The 25,982-nt window shown below is 34.7% G+C and overlaps 1 protein-coding gene across 8 annotated transcripts in view; it reads right to left on the bottom strand.

Annotated features, from left to right (window-relative positions):
- Positions 1-8,081: 8,081 nt before the first annotated feature.
- foxp1b (forkhead box P1b) overlaps positions 8,082-25,982 on the bottom strand; it is a 409,787-nt gene continuing 391,886 nt past the window's right edge. For 5 of the 8 annotated variants that reach the window (XM_049479473.1, XM_049479470.1, XM_049479471.1 and 2 more), the window contains 4 exons: positions 24,425-24,579; positions 23,207-23,276; positions 22,820-22,986; positions 8,082-15,148 (listed from right to left, as the gene is read on the bottom strand). In XM_049479473.1, the coding sequence (XP_049335430.1) occupies positions 15,010-15,148; positions 22,820-22,986; positions 23,207-23,276; positions 24,425-24,579 (531 nt within the window). In that variant the 3' untranslated portion in view covers positions 8,082-15,009. Of the gene's footprint in view, positions 15,149-22,819; positions 22,987-23,206; positions 23,277-24,424; positions 24,580-24,905; positions 25,028-25,982 lie in introns of all 8 variants that reach the window. The other 3 variants (XM_049479475.1, XM_049479474.1, XR_007439200.1) reach the window with 2 other exon arrangements.

Genomic DNA, 25,982 nt, shown 5'->3' with positions numbered 1-25,982 from the left:
TGCTCTATAATCCTATTAATACTCTTTAGTCCCCTTTACTGCTGTCTACTACCCTATATTCCCCTATATCCCCAGTACTACCATATAGTCCTTATACTACTGTACTCTCCTTATAGTACCCGATATCTCCCCTATACAACACTGTACTCCTTTAATACCCTATATCTGCCTATACTACTGCATACTGCCCAATATTCCCATATATTCGCCAATACAACCATACACTCCTTATAATACCATATATTACCCTATACTACTGCATACTGACCAATATTCCTCTATATTTCCCAATACTACCATACACTCCTTATAATACCCTATATTCCCCCTATTTTACCCTACACTCCTTATAATACCATGTATCTGCCTATACTACTGCATACTGCCCAATATTTCCCAATATTTCCCAATACTACCATATAGTACTTATACTTCCCTTCACTCCTTATAATACTCTATATTCCCCCTATACCCCACAATACTACCATATAGTCCTTATATTTCCCTGTACTCCTTATAATACCCTATATCTCCCTATACTACTGCATACTGCCCAATATTCCCCTATATCCCCCAATACTACCATATAGTCCTTATACTACACTTCACTCCTTATAATACTCTATATTCCCCCTATACCCCACAATACTACCATATAGTCCTTATACTACACTTCACTCCTTATAATACTCTACATTCCCCCTATACTACTGCATACTGCCCAATATTTCCCTATATTCCCTTATACAACCCTACACTCCTTATAATACACTGTATTTCCCTATGCTACTACATACTGCCCAATATTCCCCTATATCCCCCAATACTACCATATAGTCCTTATACTCCATCTGTGGGTGGAGGGGAATATTAGGCAGTATGCAGTAGTATAGGGGGAATGTAGAGTATTATAAGGATACTCTACATTCCCCCTATACTACTGCATACTGCCCAATATTGCCCTATATTCCCTTATACAACCCTACACTGCTTATAATACACTGTATTTCCTTATGCTACTACATACTGCCCAATAATCCCCTATATTGCCCAATACTACCATATAGTCCTTATAATATCCTGTACTCCTTATAATACCCTATATTCCTCTATATTACTGCATACTTCCTATACTATCCAATACATACATTGGATTGTTTATTATTTCTTACATTTTATATACTAATTGAATTGCACTAAAATGTTTTTTTTTTTTTGTACAGTGGCTTAATATAAACCTCTGAACAGTAGTGTATATAGTTCTAGAGACTGTAGAGGCTGTAGAGACTGTAGAGAGCGTATGGTAGGAAAAATTGATTGGGGAAGGAACAGTTCAGCTTTTTCATGCCTTGCGTTTTCACCGACTTGCATGTTTTATGACAATTCCATTTGAAATTGGAGGTCATTAATCAGAGGGCTATTATTTCTTGGCCGCATCCCAGGCATGATAATAACTCTCTCTTATTACGTCTGGCATGCAGGGTGATACATACTGTACAGGATAACAATGTGCTTATGAATCGTAATGCTAAGATTAGTTATGGCCGTGCGGCGCATGAATCCGCTCCATCAGATCCAGCAGAATTAAAGCATCTGCGGGTGGAGAAAGTTTCTCCTGATCCAGAGCTCGGCGTTATATAGAGTCTGTGAGGGTAATCCGATCTGCTGCATCGGGAGAAAACGCTCCGATCTGTATGGAGGTTTGTTTTCACAGGTGAACAGAGAAGATCCGCGGTGCTGAGAGACGCTAATATGCTAATGTCTCAGAGATAATAACGACGGAAAAATGAAGGAGGCCAAAAGTGTGATAAAGCATCGCGGGTAAAAGGAGCGTCCGCCGTTTTTATATTGTTTCCTTTAAATCTTCCCTTTGAGTGGCTTTAATGAATAACACAGCTAATGACATTTATGCGACGGCGCAATAAGCTAAGCGGGAAACAATTTATGTCACCTAAAGCTTTTTAACGAATCAATGCAACTATTTGTAATTGCTTGTTTCACAAGATTAAAAGTGCTTAGGCCTGATCCCTGTCTGCTGTTTAGTGGCTAACATGACCCCTGAGCTTCCGTCGTTAAAAGTGACTCGTCATCATTAGCGTTTATCTCCGTCCGGGAAAAAGCTACATCACTAATATTTTCTAAGATTTTAATGCGGCAACAATTTATAGCCGATCAAATGCAGTTACCTAAATTGCTGGTGGGGGAGGACAGTTTAACTGTCTCTTTAATTACAGCAGAATTTAATGTGCAAGAGGCGACACAGGCTGTGGTACGAGCTGCTGTACGACAAAACATTCAGCTGACGACAAAAACAGAACCGATACGGTGCTCGATAACACTAACAAACCTGTTGGATACTCTATCCTGCATCCCCCTAATAATTACTGCACCTTAACTCTATCTACATTACCGGTAATTACTTTAAAATGTTCTATATTGTAGATTAATACTTAACTTTGCGGTGGTGACTACACTTGAGGATACTTTCAAAGACCACCAAAAACGTTATGTTGATGGAACTGGCACTCATCAGGACCACCCCAGATAAGATTCTGAATGAGAAGGGAGTGTCCGAACTTTTGACTGGTACTGTATATGGATTTAAAACGAAACAATCAAATCAAAACCAGCTACATAGTGTTTTGTTTACGAAAACTCTAATGTTTACAATGTTTTTAGATAAAAAAAACATCATGATGATGAAACTGGCACTCATCAGGACCGCCCCAGGAAAGAAGAAGCAAGAGTTCACTCTCTTGTACCGGATAAATTTGTCAGTGTTACCAGCCTCAGAAACAAACGCAAGTTAACAGCTTCCCAGATAAGGGCACCTAAATACTTCATAGAGTATTTGTTTTTTTTTTAAACATTTACTTTTATTTTACTACATGTCCGTGTGCCAAGTCCTGCTGGAGAATGAAATCCACATCTCCGTAAAAGTTGTCAGTTGTCTAAGATTTTCCTCACAGCACTTCATGCTTCCCTCTGCTACTGACAACTTTTATGGAGATGAGGATTTCATTTTCCAGCAGGAGTTGGCACACTGCCCACACTGCTAAAAGTACCAATTGGTTTTACAGAATATAATATATATTATAAAGTAACTTTTCAATAATATAATTTTTTTTTAATGCACTAGTATAAAATATTTCTGATATAATTGTGCATCCGTACACCCATCTTTACACTGAGTCATTTTATTATAAACATGATTATTTATGAGGAAACTTTTAAAATGTCTAAAGAACGAAAGAACGTTCATATATTTCTTAAGAACCGTTTGAAGGACCTTTTAAGAGTCATTTAAGTGAGAATAGTGAAACTGAGTGTGAGTTCTGCACTTGTTTATCCCTTTGTTGTTGCACCTGTATCACTTAACCTACTATTTAATCAAAACTGGTTTGTTATCTGGTGTTAATCTGAGGTGAATGGGTTTCCCCCCCGAGTGCTGTTTCCTCTTCAGGCTCTTCCTCTTTACTCTGAGGGAGTTTTTAGTTTTGTTGACTTGTTGAAAAGAATCTCAGATCTGGATCTCTTTGTGATGATCTGTATAAATACTGTTAATATTTAAACTATATTAATGTGAATTTTTACATACAGAACCAGTCAAAACGTTTGGACACTTCTTATTTAAATTTGAGTAACACTTTCTATGAATGTCGTGTCTATTAGGCTCTATAAACATACTCATAACACATTATAATGCACTCATAAAGCATTAAAAACATGATTATACATATTTACAACAATGTAAAGTGTCTTGCAAAAGTATAAATATAAACATTTAAGAGCTAAACTATGATATAATATAAATATATATATATATATATATTGCACGGCCCACGTTTGAGTTTTTTATTTAAATAAAAAAAAAAACTTTGAAATATCCAATAAATTTCGTTCCACTTCACGATTGTGTCCCATTATTGTTGTTTCTTCACAAAAAAGTACAATTTCATATCTTTCTATAACATGTTTGAAGCCTAAAATGTGGCAAAAGGTTGAAAAGTTCAAGGGAGATGAATACTTTTGCAAGGCACTGTATAGTCATGTTTACTATGCATTATGAATTGTGATCATAATGCTTCATCACCTGTTTTTATTATTAGATGTTATGGTAACACTTTTTATGAATGTCATCTCTATAAACTCTATAATCATAACACATTATAATGCATTCACAAGGGATTATAAACATGGCTGTACATATTTATAAAAATGTATAATTCATCATAGCCATGTTTATTATGCATCATGAACTCTGATTATAATGTATTATAACAGGTCTTTGTGCACTCTAAGTAAAGTGCCAGACTTTCATTGTGGGACAAGATTATTAACGATAGATATATACTACTTTAACATATATATTATAAGCACAGCTTATAATGTATTATACTGCTTAATAAACATGGCTATAATATGTTATGCATTTTTATAAATATTTATAGCCTTGTTTATAATGCCTTATGAATGCATAATAATATGTTATGAATATGGTTATAGAATCTTATAGAGATTACATTCATAGAAAGTGTTACCGATAATAAACAAAGATAAACCAAGAACCTCAACAAAGAATACAATAGTAACTTGTAAGCACTTATTAATCATACTTTATTATGTAATATAAATATAACAGTTTATATTAGTTTATATAGTATTATAATGCGTCATTGTACACTCCAAGTAAAGTGACAGGTGTCTATCCTGCCAACATATTAGTAACCCTGATGTGTAATATATTACAACCGCAGCTTATGATGCCTTATAATAACCATTCATAATGCATAATAAGCATGTCTATTATGTGTTACATTGTTATAAATATGTATAATCATATTTATAATGCTTTAAGGATGTTTTATATTGTGTTATGAGTATGTTAATAGAGAAGATAGACAAAGCATTCAATTTTATGAATGTCATCTTTGTTAGACTCTATAACTACATTCATAACATTTTATAATATGTGCATAAGTCAATATAAACATGATTATGCTAAATGCTATTTATGCTGAGATTAAAATACCAAGAGTGTGCAGATCTGTCCTCAAAGATGCATGTAATACAAATTTAGAGGAATCTAAAATATAAAACATATTTTGGTTTATTATTAAAAAAATATTTCAGCATGTGTTCCTTTATTAAGGAGCTTTAATATAGTCTTCAATATTAAATTTACAATGTAAACCGATTGATACCGGTACTGTAAATATAGAAGTAAGGATGGAGTTTAGCTCTTAATCTCAGTTTTAACCCTCCTGTTCTGTTCTGGGTCAATTTGACCCGTTTTAAAGTTTGAAGATCTTGAAAAATAGTTAAAAGTGTTTTTTTTTTTCAGTATGAAACTTCTTAGTTGAATCAACATATAAAAAAAAAATCATCTCAAACTAAAAATTGCAATGTTATGTTTCAATGTTATGTAAAACTATTGTTTTATACAGTATGTTGGTCTTTCGAAAGTAATAAAGCAGGGAAACATTAAAAAGTTTGAACATATATATTTTTTTATGAAAAATGATTGAATTATCCTAATTAAAGCATTACCTGTTAGAGGAAAGAACACTATTGCACTAAATATTAATAGAATAATTAGCAAAGGAGTTAAAAAGAGTTAAAATGAGTTTTAAAAAAAAGCAAAAAAAAAACACACAGCTTTTAAGGATTTATTTAGTTTTTTTTAGACATCGTTTGGATAATTAAATATACACCAGGTCAAGGAGGGTTAAATGCTCTTTAAAAATCCTCCCCATTCAGATTTAACTGTAATCTGAGATTGTAAAATAAATGAATGAATGGCTTCCAGAAACAACGTGAACAACCAGCATTTTTATTGCATTTTTATCGAACGCTCCAGTCGGTCGCCGAGAAAAGTCTGCAGAAAACAGACGGGGGAGTGAAGGAGGGAGGGATTACAGACTGATGAAATGATGGGGTGATAGGAATAAAAAGAAGAAAAAGAGAGAAATAAAAGTGAGAAACTTGCATTTACTCCTTACGCATTACTGTACAGGTTTACAGCCTCGACAGTGATCCGACAGTTCTGATTGGCCCCACATAGACTCTACCTTCTGAACAGAACCAGTAGGGTGGATTTACAGTAAAGTACAGTAAAGAAAATAGATCAGTATGAGAGTATGAATGAGTGAAGAATCAGTGTGAAGGGATTTCTGACGTTCTGTAAAATGTTCTGAAATCTCTTATTGAATCGACTTTTTAGGGACTTTTTAGAGAATTTCTGATTTTTGTAAAGAAATTAGCAAAGAAAATGAAAAAACGAACAAAAAGGAAGAAAGAAAGAAATAAAGATATTAGGAAAGAAAGAGTTCAAACCTCTAAATGTGTTCGAACATACTGTGCTTGGGTTCACCGAACTTTACAGCTAGAAAGAACTTAACAGTGATCAAAAATAGATCCAAGATTTTAAAAATACTAAAACAAAAAACTTCCTATTAACCATGTATTCATAATGCATTATGAATGCTTTTATAATGCACTATATGACATGCATAATATCTTACAATGACTGTACAATAGCGCATAAGTACTTACAGCGACATTCATAACACATTATAAACTACAAGTATAAGGATTTATAAAGAATGGCCTTATAATGCCTTATAATATCTGTTCATAAGAACATTGTACAATGTAGTGTTGTAATGCACTATAACACATATTTGGTATATTATCATATAATGCATTATAATATGCAGCTATGGTTTCTCAAATTAAGCTTTTATAAAATTACATTTTATATGCAATACATTATAAAGCCTGCTCTTTACTGTCTTAAAGTGAAGTGTGTTATAAACGTGAAGTAACTGTTATGAGGCCTTACTGTAGGCATTTGAAAAGGCATTTAAAAACACACTTCACTTCACTTAAAGCCAGTAAAGAGCACCCATAATGCTCTATAAGACATTAAAATAAGACATTATAAAATTTACTTTACATTTAAAATGCATATGAAAACTCCACTTAAAACTTCACTTAAAGTCAGTAATGACTGTATATAAGCCTTTATAATGTGTTACATACTTTTTAAAAAAGTTTAATTTGAGAAGACATAGCTGCATATTTTAATGTATTAAACCAACATATACCAAGTATGTATTATAGTGCATTACAACACTACATTATACAATGTTCTTATGAACAGATATTATAAGTCATTATAAGCCCTTTCTTTATAAACCCTTATACTTGTAGTTTATAATGTGTTATGAATGTTGCTGTGAGTACTTAAGAGTTATTATACAAGCTCCTTATAAGGTACTGTATTATGCATGTCATATAGTGCATTATGAATGCATTCATAATGCATTATGAATATAAGATTCATAGGAATATGTTTCTCACCATGTGTGAAGCCTGAAGCTTGTTTGTATGAGTTGTATTTGGGTTTTTTCATTTTTCCGAAGAAGAGAAGGTTAAGAGAACGTCTTGGCGCTGGATGTTTTTTCGTTTTATATCACTTTTATATAAAATATTATTAAGATACACCCCGATATATAACTGACCACTCTACCACAGCTCTCTCTGACGTTTGTCATGCATGAGATTTCGCTCTGAGGAAACGGAGGCCGGACCACTAAAAGTCTGAAGGAATAAAAAAACGACTTAAAAGCAAAAACAGAAAATCTCTGTACAAAATGCTTTTAGGTCGACAATAACAGACTGGTTTCTATTTTACAGTGTTTAAAATCCTAAAATCAGGGATTATCCCCGACTCAATCCCACCCCTCTCTTTTTCTATCTCTTTCGTTCGTTCTCTCGTTCACAGATATCCGTCTGCATATGTATGACTGTGTTTTTTTATTTTTATTTTATTTGTGTATCCGTAGCAAAAAAAAAGCAAGGATTACTAAGTTAAGTATATATATATATAAACATAATAATAATCATATATTTTGCAGCACAGTTTGCTATTCCAATACATACAGCAGTTCGTCATTGCTTCGTGTCCTCTTTTTTCTCTTTTTGTATGTTTTTTTAATAGTCAATACAAAGCAGTTGCAATAAAGCATTTAAAACAAAAAAACAAAAATGAAATAAAACATGAGAATACAAACAAATTCATTTTTTGGATGTTATTGTTCTTCAAAAGGAGCCCCGAAAAAAGAAAAGTAACATAAGAAAAACAGAGCAAAAAGGACACAGTGTTGTTGTTGTTGTTATATATAATGTGATGTATGTATTATGCATGTATTTATGTACAACCTACACAAAAAAAAGCCCACAAAATGGAAAAAACAAACTAAGAAAAAACGAAATCTCAACACGTAAAACTCAAAACAAGCAATAAAGAAAATAATAAAAATAAAATAAAGTGTAAGAATAGGTAAGCAGACTTAAAGGCCTGAGGTTTGGATTGGCTCATAAAACCAAAAAAAAAAAAAAAAATTAAAACAAAGATAAAAAAAGAAAAAATATGCATGAACAAGCTTTTTTTGCATTTTTATATCATTTTCTTAACTCTCACTTTCTTAAAATATCATTTGCTACAGTTTTCTGACTAAAACATGCAGGACGTACGACTAAGTGCAACCGAGTGAAATGGAATCTCTTTTTCTTTTTGTCTCTTTTTTTATTTTATTTTCTCTTTGTTTAGTCATTCTCTATAGGTTTGAACTGAGGTATGCGTACTAACTTTTCTTCTCATGCTTCTTCTTCACGCTTTAGTAATGTCGAGCTACACATGCGGGGGGTGATTTTATCTCCGTGATCTAGACCTGGATCATCTGCTTTAGTCCCCTCCTCCTTCTCCTCCACTCCTAGTCCTAGTCCAAGACCCAGTTCTAGTTCTAGGCCTAATTCTAGTCCTAGTTATAGTACTAGTCCCAGTCCCAGTTCTAGTACTAGTTTTGCTCCAAGTCCTAGTTCTCGTCCTAGTCCTAGTTTTAGTCCAAGACCCAGTTCTAGTTCTAGGCCTAGTTCTAGTCCTAGTTTTAGTACTAGTCCCAGTCCCAGTTATAGTCCTAGTTTTAATCCAAGTCCTAGTTCTCGTCCTCATCCTAGTTTTAGTCCAAGTCCTAGTACTAGACCTAGTTTTAGTCCCAGTTCTAGTCCTAGTTTTAGTCTTAGTTCTAGTCCTAGTCCAAGTGCTAATTCTAGTCCTAGTTTTAGCCCTAGTTCAAGTACTAGCCCTAGTTTTATTCCTAGTTCTAGTCCCAGTTGTAGTTCTAGTCCTAGTTTTAGTCCTAGTCCTAGTTCTAGTCACAGTTCTAGTTCTAGTTTTAGAATATGAGGCCTGTAGGACTTGTAGAGAGATGCTATTAAAGGAAGAATGGATGGATGGGTGGATGAATGAATAGATATGAATGCATGTCTTTCTATTGTCTTTTCTGTTTTAGTTCTGGTTGCTTTTTGTCTTTCTCTCTCTTTTTCTGTCTTAACAAGCTTAAAAATACCTAATTACCACAGCTGCCAGGGAATAACTCTTCTATTGATTATGATTTATGTTCACATATCATATTTTTATATATGCCATACCAGAAAGTTGTGATTAAATTTACAAAGGAAAGAAACAAAAAATAAAAATAAAATCAAGCAAATAAACAAAGGAAAAAAGTTAAAAAAGAACTGCTATTAAAGTACCTTGTACCCAGCTTATTAGTTGACAGGAGTGTTTTTTTAATATAAAAAAGGTAATAAGTTGACAAAACCTAAAAACACAATCAATAAGCAAATCATTACTATGGATAACAAAGAAGGACACAAGAAAAAAGGGTCTGGATTCACATATAATAAGTGGCATACAATCTTTTCAAAGTGAAAAAAAAAACAGAGTAACACCTTTTTTTATTGAAGGGTACGTACAAATGTGCTTAATAACATATTAATAAACATGGAATAAAAGAATAATGCGTTTTTAAGCGGATTTTGTTTTTTGTAAATACTTTGTGACATAAATTAAATTACTTTTTAAATATCCGTGATATTTGTGTGTTTAAATTTGAGTTATAAATGTTTTCACTTAATTTTATCCACTCTGATTTTTATTTTAATATTAGAAAACTCAATAAAACCAATAAAGTCTGCTTAAAGAGGGTATTATAAATTAAAAATGTGCAAGCACTTTGCTAATAGAACCTAAATAAACCTAAAGCATTGTTTTTATTGTTTATAACAGTGTTATAAATGAAGAAAGGGTCTTTAATTTTAGTTTTAGGGCACCCTTATACCTTAAATTGCTTTGGAAACCTGAAAAAAATATGTATATCATGATTTAAATATATAATATAACCTAAATATGATATTTAACTTTTCGACAACATATGTCATTAATTTTTTGTCTAAACAACCTTATATATTGCGTAACACTCGTCTTCTTATGTCTTTTGGATAAGCTATTCATAATAAATGCTTATAAAATTCTGAAGCATTATAAGCTTTAAAAACGCATTATACAACGCTTATGAATGTGTTATAAAGCGCCTATGTAGATACCCTTCAAATAAAGTGTTATCAACACAGAAATGAAATAAAAAAAATACAATAAAAAGGACAAATAGAGAACAAAATGTCATCATTTTGTGGTCCAGTTGTTTTGAAGTGTAGATCTCACAGATTTTTACATTGTGTTTTAAAAATCTCGTCCCTTTCCTGTATTTTCGGTGCTAAAACTCAGTTTCACCCCAAATACCTTTATTTAATTTTATCTTTTTTTGTTTGTTTGTTTTTACAGTCGTCCCTTCAGTTTTTTCAGTGGCCCAAACACAGTATTTCTATGATATGGTCATGTGTTTCTCATTTTTTTTACTTTTTTCTCCTCTACTTTTCCTGTTTTGGTTAAAAGTGAAGACTTGCAGCTGGCCGTCGAACAAACTTTTTGGCTTTTAAACGTTAAATGCCTTGTTTCACCGATTCATTCACTATTAATCGAGATGCAGCCGTGTAACTGTTTTCTTTTTCTACTCTTTTGCATCCAGCTGAAGAGAACGAGGAGGATATTTGGCCTTGTTTTCTATTGCATGGAACACAGAATATCATATTTTTATTATTTCATTTAGTAGTTTATCTTTGGTCGTCACAGATAATGAACAGGAAACTTGATTTGAGCTTAAAGAATAAAAGAAAAAAAATGAAAAACAATAAATTACAGAAAAGAAGAATGGAAGTGTGGAGAAGTGGTTGGTTGCTCTACACTATAGTGCCAAAAGTATTTGCTATTAGTGAAAGAATGGGTAGGATGCAACACCTGTGCAACAACCCAGTCCAATCGTGAAATTTTACTATTCACCACAAAATATTCCACAGCCAACTGTCAGTGATATTATAACACAGTGGAGGCAAGCAACAGTAATCACTACACACCTCCAAACTTCATGTAACTTCAGATTAAATCAAGAACAGTTGAATTTAGAAAGGCTCAAGCAATGAAAGAATGGGTTTCCATGCCTGAGAAGCTTCATCCAAACTTCATTTAAGCTTTAAACTTCATATATCTTCAGATTAGATCAAAAACAGAAGATTTTAGAGAGACTCATGCAATAAAAGAATGGGTTTCCATGTTTGAGAAGCTTCATCTAAGCTTTAATTCACCAAATGCAATGGATACTTTTGGCAGTAAAGTGTTTTTATTTTTTGATTCTAGTCTAGAAAGTTTAAAACTGCAGGCAAGCTGGTTCTTCTAGAGTTTGCTAATAGTTCAATTTAAGGGAAAGCAATGTCTTCATACTTTTCTCCAAGATCTAAGGTAATGTCAGATGCAAGGCTAGATGCACGTCTAGATGCACGGCTAGATGCACGTCTAGATGCATAGCTAAATGCACGTCTAGATGCATGTCTAGATGCATAGCTAAATGCATGTCCAGATGCACGTCTAGATGCATGGCTAGATGCACGTCTAGATGCATAGCTAAATGCACGTCTAGATGCATGTCTAGATGCATAGCTAAATGCACGTCCAGATGCATGGCTAGATGCATGGCTAGATGCATGGCTAGATGCATGGCTTGATGCATGTCCAGATGCATGTGGTTTTAGTGGGCTGCCCCATTGATGTAATGCTCAGTGGTCATGGCTTCTAATGCCAGCCTTGGCTTGTAATCCCTTTAACCTCTCTCTCTTTCTTTCTTTCTTTTTTCTTCTTCTCTTTCTTTTTCATCTGAATCCAACTTGTAATTAATAACAACTGCTAATATAACACACACACATACACACACAAAGAGAGAAATGCATACAGTGGTCCAGCTATAGTGATTATAATGATGAAAAAACAACCTTAAAACAAAACAGTGAATCATTTTTAGCGCTTTTTAAAGGGGTTGAACATTTTCGACAGTCTGTTATTCACAGAACGGGTTGAGAAACGAAAAAAAAAAAGTATAGAAATGGAAGTTTAATCTATGCTGACAGTTTCGTTTGGGAATCACAATTAGTTTTTGTCTAACTATTATCTCCTGGCTGCTGCTTCCTCCCCTCTATTCTGACATTTCGTTCTTTTTTTCCCCCCTTTTTCACACCAGTGATTTAGTTTTTATATTATTTTTTCCTTTTCTGATCAGCGATTCGGTTGCGGAGAACACACACCGTCGCCACGGCAGAAAAAAAGAAAGAAAAAAAAGGAAGAGAGGAATTTTGAAAGTATAATTTTATAATGATAAGTCGTAACCTGCCTTGATTTCTCTGTCATTCATTCCCTTGTGAAAATTAAACTTCATTGATGCGTGGAGAGAGAGAGCCTTCATTACCAGTAGTGCATTTGCAGATGGACTTTAACTGCGTGTGTGTGTGTGTGTGTGTGTGTGTGTGTGTGTGTGTGTGTGTGTATATATATATGTGTGTGAATATATATGTGTGTGTGAGTGTGTTTTGAGAAAGACAGTGGCGTGGCGATCTGAAATAAATGAAATAAATGACAGAAAAATACTACATGGTAAAAAATTGACATTCTGTTTCTCGTTGCAAACAAAAAAAAAAAGAAATGGAAAGAAAGGAAGAAAAAAAAACAGGAAAATAGGAATTTTACATTTTAAAACATTTAAAAAAACCATAAAAACTCGTTCACTAACACATTCATTATCATTATCAAGTGCTGATCGTACAGAATCTCCACAACAACGGGCAATGAGGTCTGATCAGTTTCAGGAAATAAAACGATAAAACTGTTTTCTATGAATGTCACGTCTATAAGACTTTATAACACATTATAATCCATTCATAATAGATTATATACATGGCTATAAGTATTATTAAAAATGCATAACACATTATAGCCATATAGCCAAGCTGTGATTGTGATATGTTTGTTAATTAAACATTATACAGTATATATCTTATCATTAATAATAAATATAGTTCCACTATTAAAGTTTGTCAGCTTACTTAGAGCACATAAAGACATGTTATAACTAGTGGTGTCAATCCATTAAAATATCAATCATATTAATCACAATAGAATTCTGTGATTGATTGCAATTAATCACACTTTTTCTTCCTTAAAAAAACAAACAAAAAAAAAAACTAATCTTTTAACGATGAGTATTTAAATTTAAATAAAATAATCAGTTTTACAAAATTATTGTGATAATTAACAACGATATTCTGTCGCTAATCATGAATAAAATCATGATAATTAATATTTTTTTTAAATGCTGATACTTTTGACACTATTTTTGGGAAGGGGACACTACTAATCATATTTTGATACGTTTTAACCGGTTTTGATGGTTTTTAAACTTAAATATTGTAATGTGTTCTGAGTTTCTGAGTTTAAACGCTAGTGTAGCTCCATATTCCACACTAAGCAGCTTGAAAATAGGAAAAAAAAATACTTTTATTAACTGCATGCGTTAAGGTTGACAGCCCTAGTTATAACATAACACAAAAGTGACTATAAATAATATAATATTTAATCAAATATTCCAATAATTTCTTGTAATTGATACACAACACATTTATTAATTTTGGTCACAATTCATAATGCGTTATAAAGGTGTCTATAATGTGTGTGTGTGTGTTTTTTTTTTTTTTTGTATTTGTATCCATATATTAGTATTCATAGCCATGTTTATAATGCCTTATTCCTTAAACTAAATGCATTATATAATGTGTTACGAAGGTGTTTATAGAGTCTAATAGACGTGACATTCCTAGAAAGCAGTGTTACCGATAAAACAGAATAGAAAACAAAATATAAAAGGAAATAAATCAATAGAACAATAGTAGAGCATGATAATAGAACAGCGTGGAACAACAGGAGGATGGGACACAAAGGTATTTTTATTATTATTAATATTCGCCCTCGAAACTCCAGAATCCCAGCTGTGATGGAAGATTATCCATGATTTGAAGGCAGTGACACCGAACTAAATTCACGTACAACTGTGCGACACACAAAAACGTTTCAGGGGGCTTAATGATCAATGATCAATAATCGATAATCAATAATCAAGGGCGATGGCGAGTCAGTACGGCAGTCTTTCTCTGCATGCACACGTTTTCACATCCGTGTCCAGTCTGGTCTCTCCAGCAGGCCAGGCAACGTGAAGAAGAGGAGGAGGAAGAGGAGGAGGAAGATGATGATGAGGAAGAGGAAGAAAAGGAGGAAGAGGAAGGAGAAGAAGAAGAGAAGTCCTCGTGTACCAAACGGCTCCTTATCGAATGCTTATTGAAGAAGTAGAAATGACGGTAATAATAATAACGATGATGATGAAGATGATGCACTTGGTCTGTCTTCTTATCTCTTCTCGTCTTTGTCTCTAAACCCGAAAAGTAGAAATCAAAAAATAATCGCTCCCAAATGGAATAAATCGTCCGTTTTCTCGCTTTTTCTTGCGTTTTTCTCCCCGTTTCCCTCATCATGTTTAATGGCACTAAGAGTACGTAAATTGTAAATTAAAACATCATTTTTTTATTTATAGCTGTCAACGAAAAGGACCGAGAGAGTCCAGAGTCTGGAGTGGTCTCGACGATGATGACGCTTCAGTTTAGGTTCATTTTGGCCCCTTTAAGGAAAAAGAGGAACTTTGGCTCCTGAGGAAACGAAGCCCTGCAGCTTTACAGCATGTCCTCGTGGTCGTCCTCGTAATCTCTGTGGTGATCAAAGTCTGGACTGTGATTGGCCGTCGTCACCAGGGAGAGAGGTCCTTCGTGCTCGTCTGGGTCCAGTGGTTCTTCTTTAACGCTGATGTGATGCCTGCAAACGCAAAGAAATCGTAGAAAATATTAATTAATCGCATTTAATCACATTCAACATCAAAATATGGATCAAAAACTGAACAGTTCTGTTGAATTTTATCTGAGGAGCAGCTTTTACAAATGAATGAACTAATGAATGAATAACTGGCATAAACTTAAAAACTCCCTGTAATTTAAAGATTCAAGGAGTTTTTATTGTCTTTAACATCACATGTGGTACATGAGGTAGAAAAAAAACAAAAAAAAAAAACAATTGTATCCTCACGCTCCAGTGCCACCCAAAAAAGCCAAGTTCATATTCATGAAATTTTAAGAGATCAGAAATCAATATTTGGTGGAATAACCCTGGTTGTTTTTTAATCGCATTTTGTTTCATGCATCTTGGCATCATGTTCTCCTCCACCAGTCTTACACACTTTTGGATAACTTTATGCTGCTTTACTCCTGGTGCAAAAATTTAATTCAGGCACTTTAGGTTGGTGGTCTGATGGCTTGTGATCATCTATCTTCCTCTTGATTATATTCCAGAAGTTTTCAATTTGGTAAAATCAAAGAAACCAAAGAAACTCATCATTTTTAAGTGCTCTCTTATTTTTCTTAATTTTTTTTTTTTATAGAAACATGTTTCTGATGATAGTTCTGATTTCAGGAGAACCAGGCTCTTTATTTTCCACATTCGCCCGGCGACAGTGAGGGAGGGTATTCACTCGCGATTGATAAATGAGGGAGATTAACAACGTGTGACGTGGAGAGGAGAGAATGGACTGTGGCGCTAGGCCGGGACGAGAGTCGAAAGGAGAAAAAGAGAGAGCGAGAGAGAGCGCGAGAGTACGCGAAAGAGAGGGAGAGGGGGCCGGGCCGTCTGTCAGGAACCCGGTGGCGTTGGATCAGCGCGCTGTGTGTTCCTCTTCCCGCTCGTTAACATGCACAACCTGCGAGGCGGGTCCCCGGAGGACGACCTCGCGCGAGTTTCCGTCATTAATCAACTTCAACCCGGAGGAAAAAAAAAAAAAAAAGAAAACGCGAAAGAAAACACAACACGGCGAGCAGACAGCGCCACGCACTCGCGCCTTTAAACGCCGCGCGAAATGAATGCGGCTCCTCACCAAAGTGTCAATAAGGGAGGAAGAAAGGCGCTGGCAGGGAGGCGCGAGAGGAGAAAAGGGGAATGAAAAGGGGTTCGGTGGGAAGGGTGACAAGGAGGCTCGACACAAACGCGAGGCGATAAGAAACAGAGCCCTTACGAGAATAATAACGCTGTCAGCTGTAAACAAGGAACAACATGAACCCCCCGGCCCACAGTCTGGGCAAGGGATTCTCCACAGAGATGAGATCTGCCAAATTTCTCATTATAGAAACACTGCGGGGACACAGAGCGCGAGAGCGTGCGAGAAAGAGAGAGAGAGAGAGCAGGAGCGCGAGAGCAGGAGCAAGAGAGTACAAGCAAGAGAGTGAACAGGAGAGCGCGAGATGCCCTGGCGAGAGTATAGAATATTAGAAGTAGCTGTAGGAGAATCTCTGAGTTAATCAGTGTGTTGTAAACCACATTTAGCAAATGATAATTAGCCTCAAACTCACTCGACTCGAATCATTCCTTCCAATCAGTTCCTCCTTAAACAGCTAAAGCTTTATGACACGCTAACGACACGCTAACGACATGTTAATACGTTTAAAGTACTTAAAATTTTGGCTAACCTGTTTTTGTTTGAGATTACCATTAAGTCATGTCTATTTATCGTATATCATAACAGGCCGAACTGTGTATCTCTTACAAGACTGCAGGGACAGAAAGGTAGCAGGAGCGCGAGAGCACGAGCAAGAGAGCGAACAGGAGAGCGCGAGAGGCCCTGGCGAGAGTGTAGAATATTAGAAGTAGCTGTAGGAGAATCGCTGAGTTAATCAGTGTGTTGTAAACCACGTTTAGCAAATGATAATTAGCCTCAAACTCACTCGACTCGATTCTTTCCTTCCAATCAGTTCCCCCTTAAACAGTTGCAGCTTTACAACACACTAAAATATACCAAATATTATTGAGATCATGTCCATTTATTGTAAGATAAATCGATAATCCAATTATCGTGACAGGCCTTAACTGTATATCTCTTAAAACACTAGACCAGTTAAATTATAGCTGCACCTTTTATTCACCTAAAACTTACAAAACTATCAATTATAGATGACGCTCACACATACCAGAGGTTTACTTTTCCATTAATACCTGAAATATGTTGCAGAAAGAGAGCAGGAGCGCAAGAGCACGAGAGCAAACAGGAAAGCGCGAGAGCACGAGCAAGAGAGCGTCCAGGAGAGCGCGAGAGGCCCTGGCGAGACTGTAGAATATTAGAAGTAGCTGTAGGAGAATCTCTCAGTTAATCAGTGTGTTGTAAAACACATTTAGCAAATGTTAATTAGCCTCAAACTCACTCGACTCGATTCTTTCCTTCCAATCAGTTCCTCCTTAAACAGCTAAAGCTTTACAACACAAATACTTATACATAGTTCCTAAAATTGACCAAATATTACTGAGGTTGTATAAATCGATAAATCGATGATCCAATTATCGTGACAAACTCGACCTGATTCTTTCCTTCCACTCAGTTCCTCCTTAAACAGCTGAAGCTTTACGGCACGCTAACGACACACCAATAGTTTCAAAGTCCTTATGTCCAATAATATTTTTACCAAATATTATTGAGATCTCGTTCATTGGATTAAGATAAATCAATAATCCAATTATCGTGACAGGCCTTAACTGTATATCTCTTAAAACACTAGACCAGTTTATTATAGCTGCACCTTTTATTCACCTAAAACTTACAAAACTATCAATTATAGAAGACGCTCACACGTACCAGAGGTTTACTTTTTACATTAATAGCTGAAATATGTTGCAGAAAGGTAGCAGGAGCGCGAGACCACGAGCAAGAGAGCGTCCAGGAGAGCGCGAGAGGCCCTGGCGAGAGTGTAGAATATTAGAAGTAGCTGTAGGAGAATCTCTGAGTTAATCAGTGTGTTGTAAACCACGTTTAGCAAATGATAATTAGCCTCAAACTCACTCGACTCGATTCATTCCTTCCAATCAGTTCCTCCTTAAACAGATGAAGCTTCCTGCAGTTGAAGCTTTACACCACGTTAACGACGCGCCGTATTCAGAAGCGAATAATAAAAAACGGTGAAAACTCTTCCAGTTCTATCGGTTTCAGATCAAAGTAACTCCACAAGTCCCATCGCCTCCGGTTCTCAATCTCTAGCTGCAGGGCAAACATGAAATTGTTATTATTATGCTATTGAACCGCACGCTGCTCTGGCAATCCCTGCACTTATAATTAAGGCTGAAGCAGTGATTGCTGAGTATCTACATACAGAGAGAGAGAGAGAGAGAATTAATTGCTCTTATCTCCAGTAGAACAGAAGATAAAAAGAAAAGCCCCAGACCGAGGTGGTGCTGGACGCTGGGTGTGTGACTTCAGCGCCTAACACTTGATCTGGTTTTGGAGGTTTTCAGAGGATAGTTTGTCTCGGTAACATAAAAAAACAGCATTCAGTTGATTTTTAATAGATATCCAGTCTCCTAAATATATTAAAAGATGAAGACAGTTTACAGATACTGATTTAAAAGCTCAAACACACCTTAAAATTGCTCTTAATGCTTAATCTCTAAACATTTGCACCCTAAAGGCCTGTGTATTGTTCCATACCAACATTTCTCACCCTCAAACCACATTATAGAACTATTTATATCTACTGAATCATTTTAGGAGGCATTGCAGTGTTTGTTGTCGTTGTAGTGAATCATTTGCAATATATACTGAAACAGTTTACTAAACACTGAATCATTAAATCTTTATACTGAGTCATATATAGTAAATAACATATTTTAGTTACTAAATAATTTAGATGAGTTACTTAATCATTAATTCTACTAATAATTAGTTATTTATAGCAGTTACGGAATCATTTTAGGAGTTACTTAATTTAACTATATACTAAATAATTTATTACTGAATCATTTATAGCAGATAATGAATCATCTAAAGTAAATGACATTTCAGTTACTAAAATTTAAATCTAAATCAGTTATTTAGTCATCAATACTGAATCAGTTACAGCAGTTTCTGAATAATTTTAGGAGTTATTGAATCATTTGTAGTATAAACTATATTATTTACAGCAGTTCCTAAATAAATACAACTATATACTGAATCATCTATTGCTGAATCATTTAGATTAGACACTCAGTTATTTGTACTGAAACAATTTAGAAATTCACAGAATCATTTGTAGTATGTATTGAATCATGTGTTTGTAGTAGTTACTCAGTTATATACAGCAGTTACAGTATTTACAACAGTTACTGAATCATTTGAGGAGTTATTGAATCATTTGAGGAGTTATTGAATCATTTGCAGTATACTAAATTATGTGTAGAAGTTGTTCAATCAGTTGTTCTATACACTGAATCGTTTTTAGTAGATACTCAATCATTTAGATCGATTACTGAATCATTAATACTGAATCATTTAGAATAGTTACTGAACCATTTTAGGAGTTATTAATTCTTTTGCAGTATATACCGTATTATTTGTAGTATTTGTTATTGATTGCTTTGCAGTATATGCTGAATCATTTGAGGCGTTATTTAATATTTTGCAGTATATACTGAATCATTTATAGTAGTTACGAAATCATTTGAGGAGTTCCTGGATCCTTTGCAGTATATATAATGAATCATTTGTAGTATTTTCTTAATCATTTGAGTTACGTAATCTTTTGCAGTATACATACTGAATCATTTGTCGTAGTTTCTAAATCATGTGTAATAGTTACTGGATCATTCACAGTATATACTTAATCAATAGTAAGAGTTAATAAATCTTTGTGCAACATATACTGAATCATTTGCGGAATTACGGAATCATTTGAGGAGTAACTGGATCTTTTTCAGTTTATACTGAATCATTTGAGGAGTTAATGAATCTTTTGCAGTTTATACTGAATCATTTGAGGAGTTAATGAATCTTTTGCAGTTTATACTGAATCATTTGAGGAGTTAATGAATCTTTGTGCAACATATACTGAATCATTTGCGGAATTACGGAATCATTTGAGGAGTAACTGGATCTTTTTCAGTTTATACTGAATCATTTGAGGAGTTAATGAATCTTTTGCAGTTTATACTGAATCATTTGAGGAGTTAATGAATCTTTTGCAGTATATACTGAATGATTAGTAGTGGTTCTGAAGACTGTACCATGAGTTTACAGTAAGATGTGTTTTTTACATTACATTACATTTGGCAGACGCTTTTGTCCAAAGCGACTTACAATATTGAAGTGCAAATAATAGAAGAGGTTAAGTACAAAAATAATAGAAGTTAAAAATAAAGCATCTATAGATAGGGCCTTAAGGAGGTCAGAGGGAAATAATGGGATAGAGGAGTAGAGAAGAGGAAGAAGGAGATGAGGTTAGAAGTAGTTTGTTAGAGGTGTTAGGAGAGTAAGTGCTCTTTGAAGAGCTCAGTCTTCAGGAGTTTCTTAAAGATAGTGAGAGATTCTCCTGATCTGGTAGTAGAAGGTAGTTAGTTAGAGGTGTTAGGAGAGTAAGTGCTCTTTGAAGAGCTCTGTCTTCAGGAGTTTATTAAAGATAGTGAGAGATTCTCCTGATCTGGTAGTGGAAGGTAGTTTGTTCCACCATTGGGGAACTCTGTATGAGAACAGTCTGGATTGCTTTGTGTGAATGTTTGTTTGGTAAAGCGAGGCGACGTTCATTGGAGGAGCGCAGCGGCCGGGAGGTAGCGTAAGTCTTCAGGAGCGAGTGCAGGTAGGAAGGAGCTGTTCTGTATCACCTTGTAGGCGATTGTAAGAGTTTTGAATTTGATGTGGTTTTTAACCACAGCGCAGCTACATGAATCTTTTGGCAGGGTTCGAGGCGTCTCTCTCTCTCTGGTCTCATTGTTTTCCTCGGGGTGGCTCAGAGGTCTTTAGGGACGTGTTGTGAGTCTGGTTCGGGTGCAGAACGGAGGGCAGCTCTGTCATCTTCTATTCACCACATTTGTAAATATTTAAAGTAAATGGAGGCAATAATTAGGGAGCGAGGCGGCGCAGTACAGCACAGTGCAGCACGTTATTGACCTGCGATAAAACACAGTTTATAAACTCAGCTCTTAAAATAACAGAGAGGCTATTTTCTTTATGATCCGCCCCAGACTGAGAACTTTCCAAAAGGTGGAGTTTCCTCTGGAAGGAGTCAGAGTCAGGGCTGGAGCAGATACACAGCACTTCACCATTTCTACTGAACTACAACACTGCACAACACTTCCTGTTAATCCTGCACTTATAATGCATTATATGGCATGAATAATACTGCATAGCATCATGACTATAGAAAGCTATTAATAGAAAGTAATAAATAAATATAAACTTAAATATAATGCATTTTATGGCATGAATAAGTCAAGTCGAGTCAATACCTTATAATGACTATAAAAAGCTTGTATTAGCACTTATAGCGAATACAGTGTATTATATTGCATACACAATGCATTACAATGACAAACATGAGCTTTTATACAAATTAAATAGGACATATAGCATCCTATAACAAATTTTAGGAAGTTAAATGAATGACTATACAAGCTAATGACAGTCATTGTAACACATTATGTATGCCATATATTTCAAGTACTTGCATTATAGGACACTATATGTCCCAATAAGTCCTGAATTATTTTACAAACTTATAATTGTCATTATAAAGTAATAACTATGGCTTATAATTGGCACATAATGACCATCATAAGCTTGCATGACAATAAGAATAGCATCATAGTGCAAATCATCATGCATCATTCCATGCATTATAATTTATAATACAAGCTTTTGCCGTTCATTATACCAGATTGTCATATAATGCATTATATGATATATGTCACAATATGAATACCTTATAATGAATGGTAAAGCTAGTATACGTAATCATGACGCACAATATAAAGTTGCATGTCTTTGTAAGTACTTTTTAATTATTATACAAGCTAATTATTCTTAAGACATTATGCATTATATGGCATACATAATACCTTACGATGACAGTCATAAGCTTGTATAACGGTTTGTGCATGGTATGACATACCTTACAATGAGTCATATGAACTATATTACAAGCTTAAGTACTTATAGCAACATATAGTGTCATACAATGCATTATAAGTACAAACAACATGTTAAGCAAGCTTATGATGGTCATTATAATGCCTTTATTATATGATTATTATATGATTATACATGTTTACGTTAGTCATTATGGGGTATTGTATGTGTCATATTGTGAAATATGGCATCATATAATGTCTTTTATGGCATACATAATACTTTAAAATGGCCATCATAAGTTATAATAAAGTCCATAATAATTCCTAAGTACTTATAGTGATATTTAGTGTGAGACCATGCATTATAGATACTTACAACTTATTATACAAGTTTATGACTGTTGTTATAAGGTATTACGTTGTATAGTGCATTATAACCCACTATAAGTGCTTATAAGTACTAATATCTTATTTCTAAGGGAAATTACTCTATATAATGAGTAATTAAACCCTTATGTGGTTAAAACCTGCAGAAAGAACACTGTGTGAGTATCTGGGGGGGGGGGGTTAAAGACTCACATAGCTGGCAGGGGGGAGCGTCCGGGGCTGCTGTCGGATCCGTTGCTGTTGCCGTGGTCCAGAGCCCCGTTCATCTCCTCTCGGATAGCGTTAGCGAGCGAGTTAAGAGTGGGGCTTCCGATGGAAGCAGTAGTGTAGAGAGGTATGCTGTTTTCTGCCATGGAAGCCTGAAAAAGGATGGAGCGAGGGGGGGAATTAGAAGAGAAGAAGACTAGTAGGAATGCATATAATATAATAATGTATAAATTCATTAATCTCACAGCTTTATATGGTTAAGCAAATAAAAAATAAATAAATAAACATCAGAACCTTTCGTTAAAGATAGCTAAGATTTAAAGGTATGCAGTGTGTGTGTGTGTGTGTGTGTATAGAGATTGTGTGTGTTACCTGGAATGCAGCCGAGAGGGCGGGACCATATCCCAGACTGGTCTGGATATTTTTCACTAGAGCCGGACTTCTGCAGAAAAATTACCAAAACAATTCAGAATACAACAGGATCTGAAAAAAAAATCCTGGTATAAAAGCATTTTTTTTTTTTTTTTTTTTTTTTACAAATCTCTTCTCAATATAAGACCTACAGTAAATAAACAAATGCATACTCAATAGTTTGTTTGACCATTTACACTGCAAAATGAATAAATAAATAAATAAATAAAAATAAAATCCATTTATTTAGAATCATAAAAAGGGAAATTATCTAATTTCAAGGCAATACATCTTAATTTTGTGCTCTAAGAATGTTTGTCTTAATAAGCGTTGTTTACGTGTACATTTATTTAGCTTAGGAATAATGATCTTAAACAGACTCAAAAAAACACTAAAAAATTAACATTTCAAGTTAAGAAGCTGCTTTTCTTATTTTTTTTAAAGAGGTTGAAAAGACGTTTATGTTAGGTCTTATAAATGTGTTTTCAGCCTCTTTTTCTGAAGAAAAAAAATAATAATACTAATTAATAATAAAATCTATTCAACTTTCAGTTTCAAACATTTTATAATCATGTTTTAACCAAACAAATAATTGATGGTATATCAGTGCAAACCTCATAGTTACACTGTTTTCAAAATGCTATTTTTTAAATCAATTTTACAAAAGAAAAATATTAAATTTGGTCACATGAAGCAGACTTGACTAGACTGGTGACTTTTTGTTTGCTTTTTTAAAATTCATATTAGTTTTCTAATATAGCAAATAATTATTGTTGGTGTTTATAAAACATACTGAATAATTTTAATGTACAATGCATTTACAGCTTGCAAAAAAAATTTAATTCTTATTTTTCTCTCTGAAAAGATTTATAGACTTATAGAATTAGATAATAAGATAAAGCAATGTGGTGTATAATTTGAGGCCTAGAAAATCAATAATATGTATAATATACAATATATACAGTAATATACATTATTGCACATTTAAATCACATATTAATGCATCACAGATTACAGAAATTATACTGAAGCAGAATACGACAAATAAACAGCAGTTTAAAGCTCTATAAACATATGATGATGATGAGCACATGGTGATGCACACAGGAGCAGCAAAGCATGCAGGGATATGATAGCAAAGAGGGGGCGGGGCCAGGCAGGGAAAGGGGCGGTGCTTACTGTACAGGTAGCTCGTTGAGGTGTTTCCGTGGGCGACCTCGCTGTACGTGGCGGCCGCGTTTAAACTCTTCTTCGTCTACGGTCCAAAAGGACCCAAAGTCATCCTCGACTCTTATAAAGCACTTATGTAGGGAGAGATTGGTGCGCACTGCACCCTGAGAAATGGAGGGAGCACCAAGCAAGGCGGAAAGGGCGGATGCAATGATCAGACAGACAGACAGACAGACAGATAGACAAACAGACAAGAAAATGTTCAAATGAGGCGGATAGGGGAAATGCATGACCACAAACAAGCCACTGTAGGAACCAGCAAGGTAGCGACGCAACGCCAACGCTAGCAAAAGGGGGGTCAGCACAGCACAGCACAGCACAGGCGATGATGACAGCATGGAATTGCATCCCATCAATCAATTAACACCACAGACACGGGATTGGGCAGCCAGGCTAATTAAGCACAGCGTTGGAAAGATGAAGAACCTACCCGCTGATCTTTTGAGGCCTTCTCTTTTGGAATTCTAGCTCGTCGACGGTCCATACCGCCCCTTTAACGTTTTCTACTCGCACAAAACACTTGTGAAGACTAAGGTTATGCCGCACTGCGTTCTGCGGTTGGTGTAGGAGAAAAAAAGAAGAAGAGGAGCGACAAGAAACAAACCAACAGTTAGAACTTCAGTTTCTGAATCAGTTTCTCTGATTTTGCTATTATTAGGTTTATGTTTGAGTAAAATGAAAATGAGAAATGGCTGAAATAACAAAAAAGATGCAGAGCTTTCAGACCACAAATAATGCAAAAAAAAACCTTCATATTCATAAAGAGAGTTTTACGAGTTCAGAAATCAATATTTGGTGGAATAACCCTGGTTTTTAATCACAGTTTTTTCTGCATCTTGGCATCATGTTCTCCTCCACCAGTCTTACACACTGCTTTTGGATAACTAACTATGCTGCTTTACTCCTGGTGCAAAAATTCAAGCAGTTCAGTTTGGTGGTTTGATGGTTTGTGATCATCCATCTTCCTCTTGATTATATTCCAGAGGTTTTTAATTTGGTAAAATCAAAGAAACTCATCATTTTTAAGCCTTTTTTGAGCTGTATATTTATTGGTGCCAATAAGGTTTTTATTGCACTAAAATAAGGACAGTTTTAAGCTCAAATTATTAACCAAATTTGGCGTCTCCAAGAACATCCAGTAACACTTTCTATGAATGTCATCTTTATATAAGACTCTATAAACACTCACAATACATTATAATGCATTTATAAGGCATTATAAACATGGCTTTAGATATTTGGCTTTACAAAAATGTTTAACTCATCATAGCCATGTTTATTATGCATCATGAACTGTGATTATAACATATACGTCAATACTAAGAAACTCAGTCCCAGGTTACAATTTAAAATAATCCTATAAATATATTTTTAACCACTCATAAATTATTCTTGTCTTCAATATAACATTAGTTATAGTCAGTTATAATGTATAACAACAGGTCATATACTTATAACAAGAAAAATGACAGACTTTCATTGTGTGAGTAGATTATTAACGATAGAT

This window comes from Astyanax mexicanus, chromosome 5, assembly GCF_023375975.1.
Source record: "Astyanax mexicanus isolate ESR-SI-001 chromosome 5, AstMex3_surface, whole genome shotgun sequence".
NCBI lineage: Eukaryota > Metazoa > Chordata > Actinopteri > Characiformes > Acestrorhamphidae > Astyanax > Astyanax mexicanus.
This window is presented reverse-complemented; position numbering and strand designations above follow the sequence as displayed.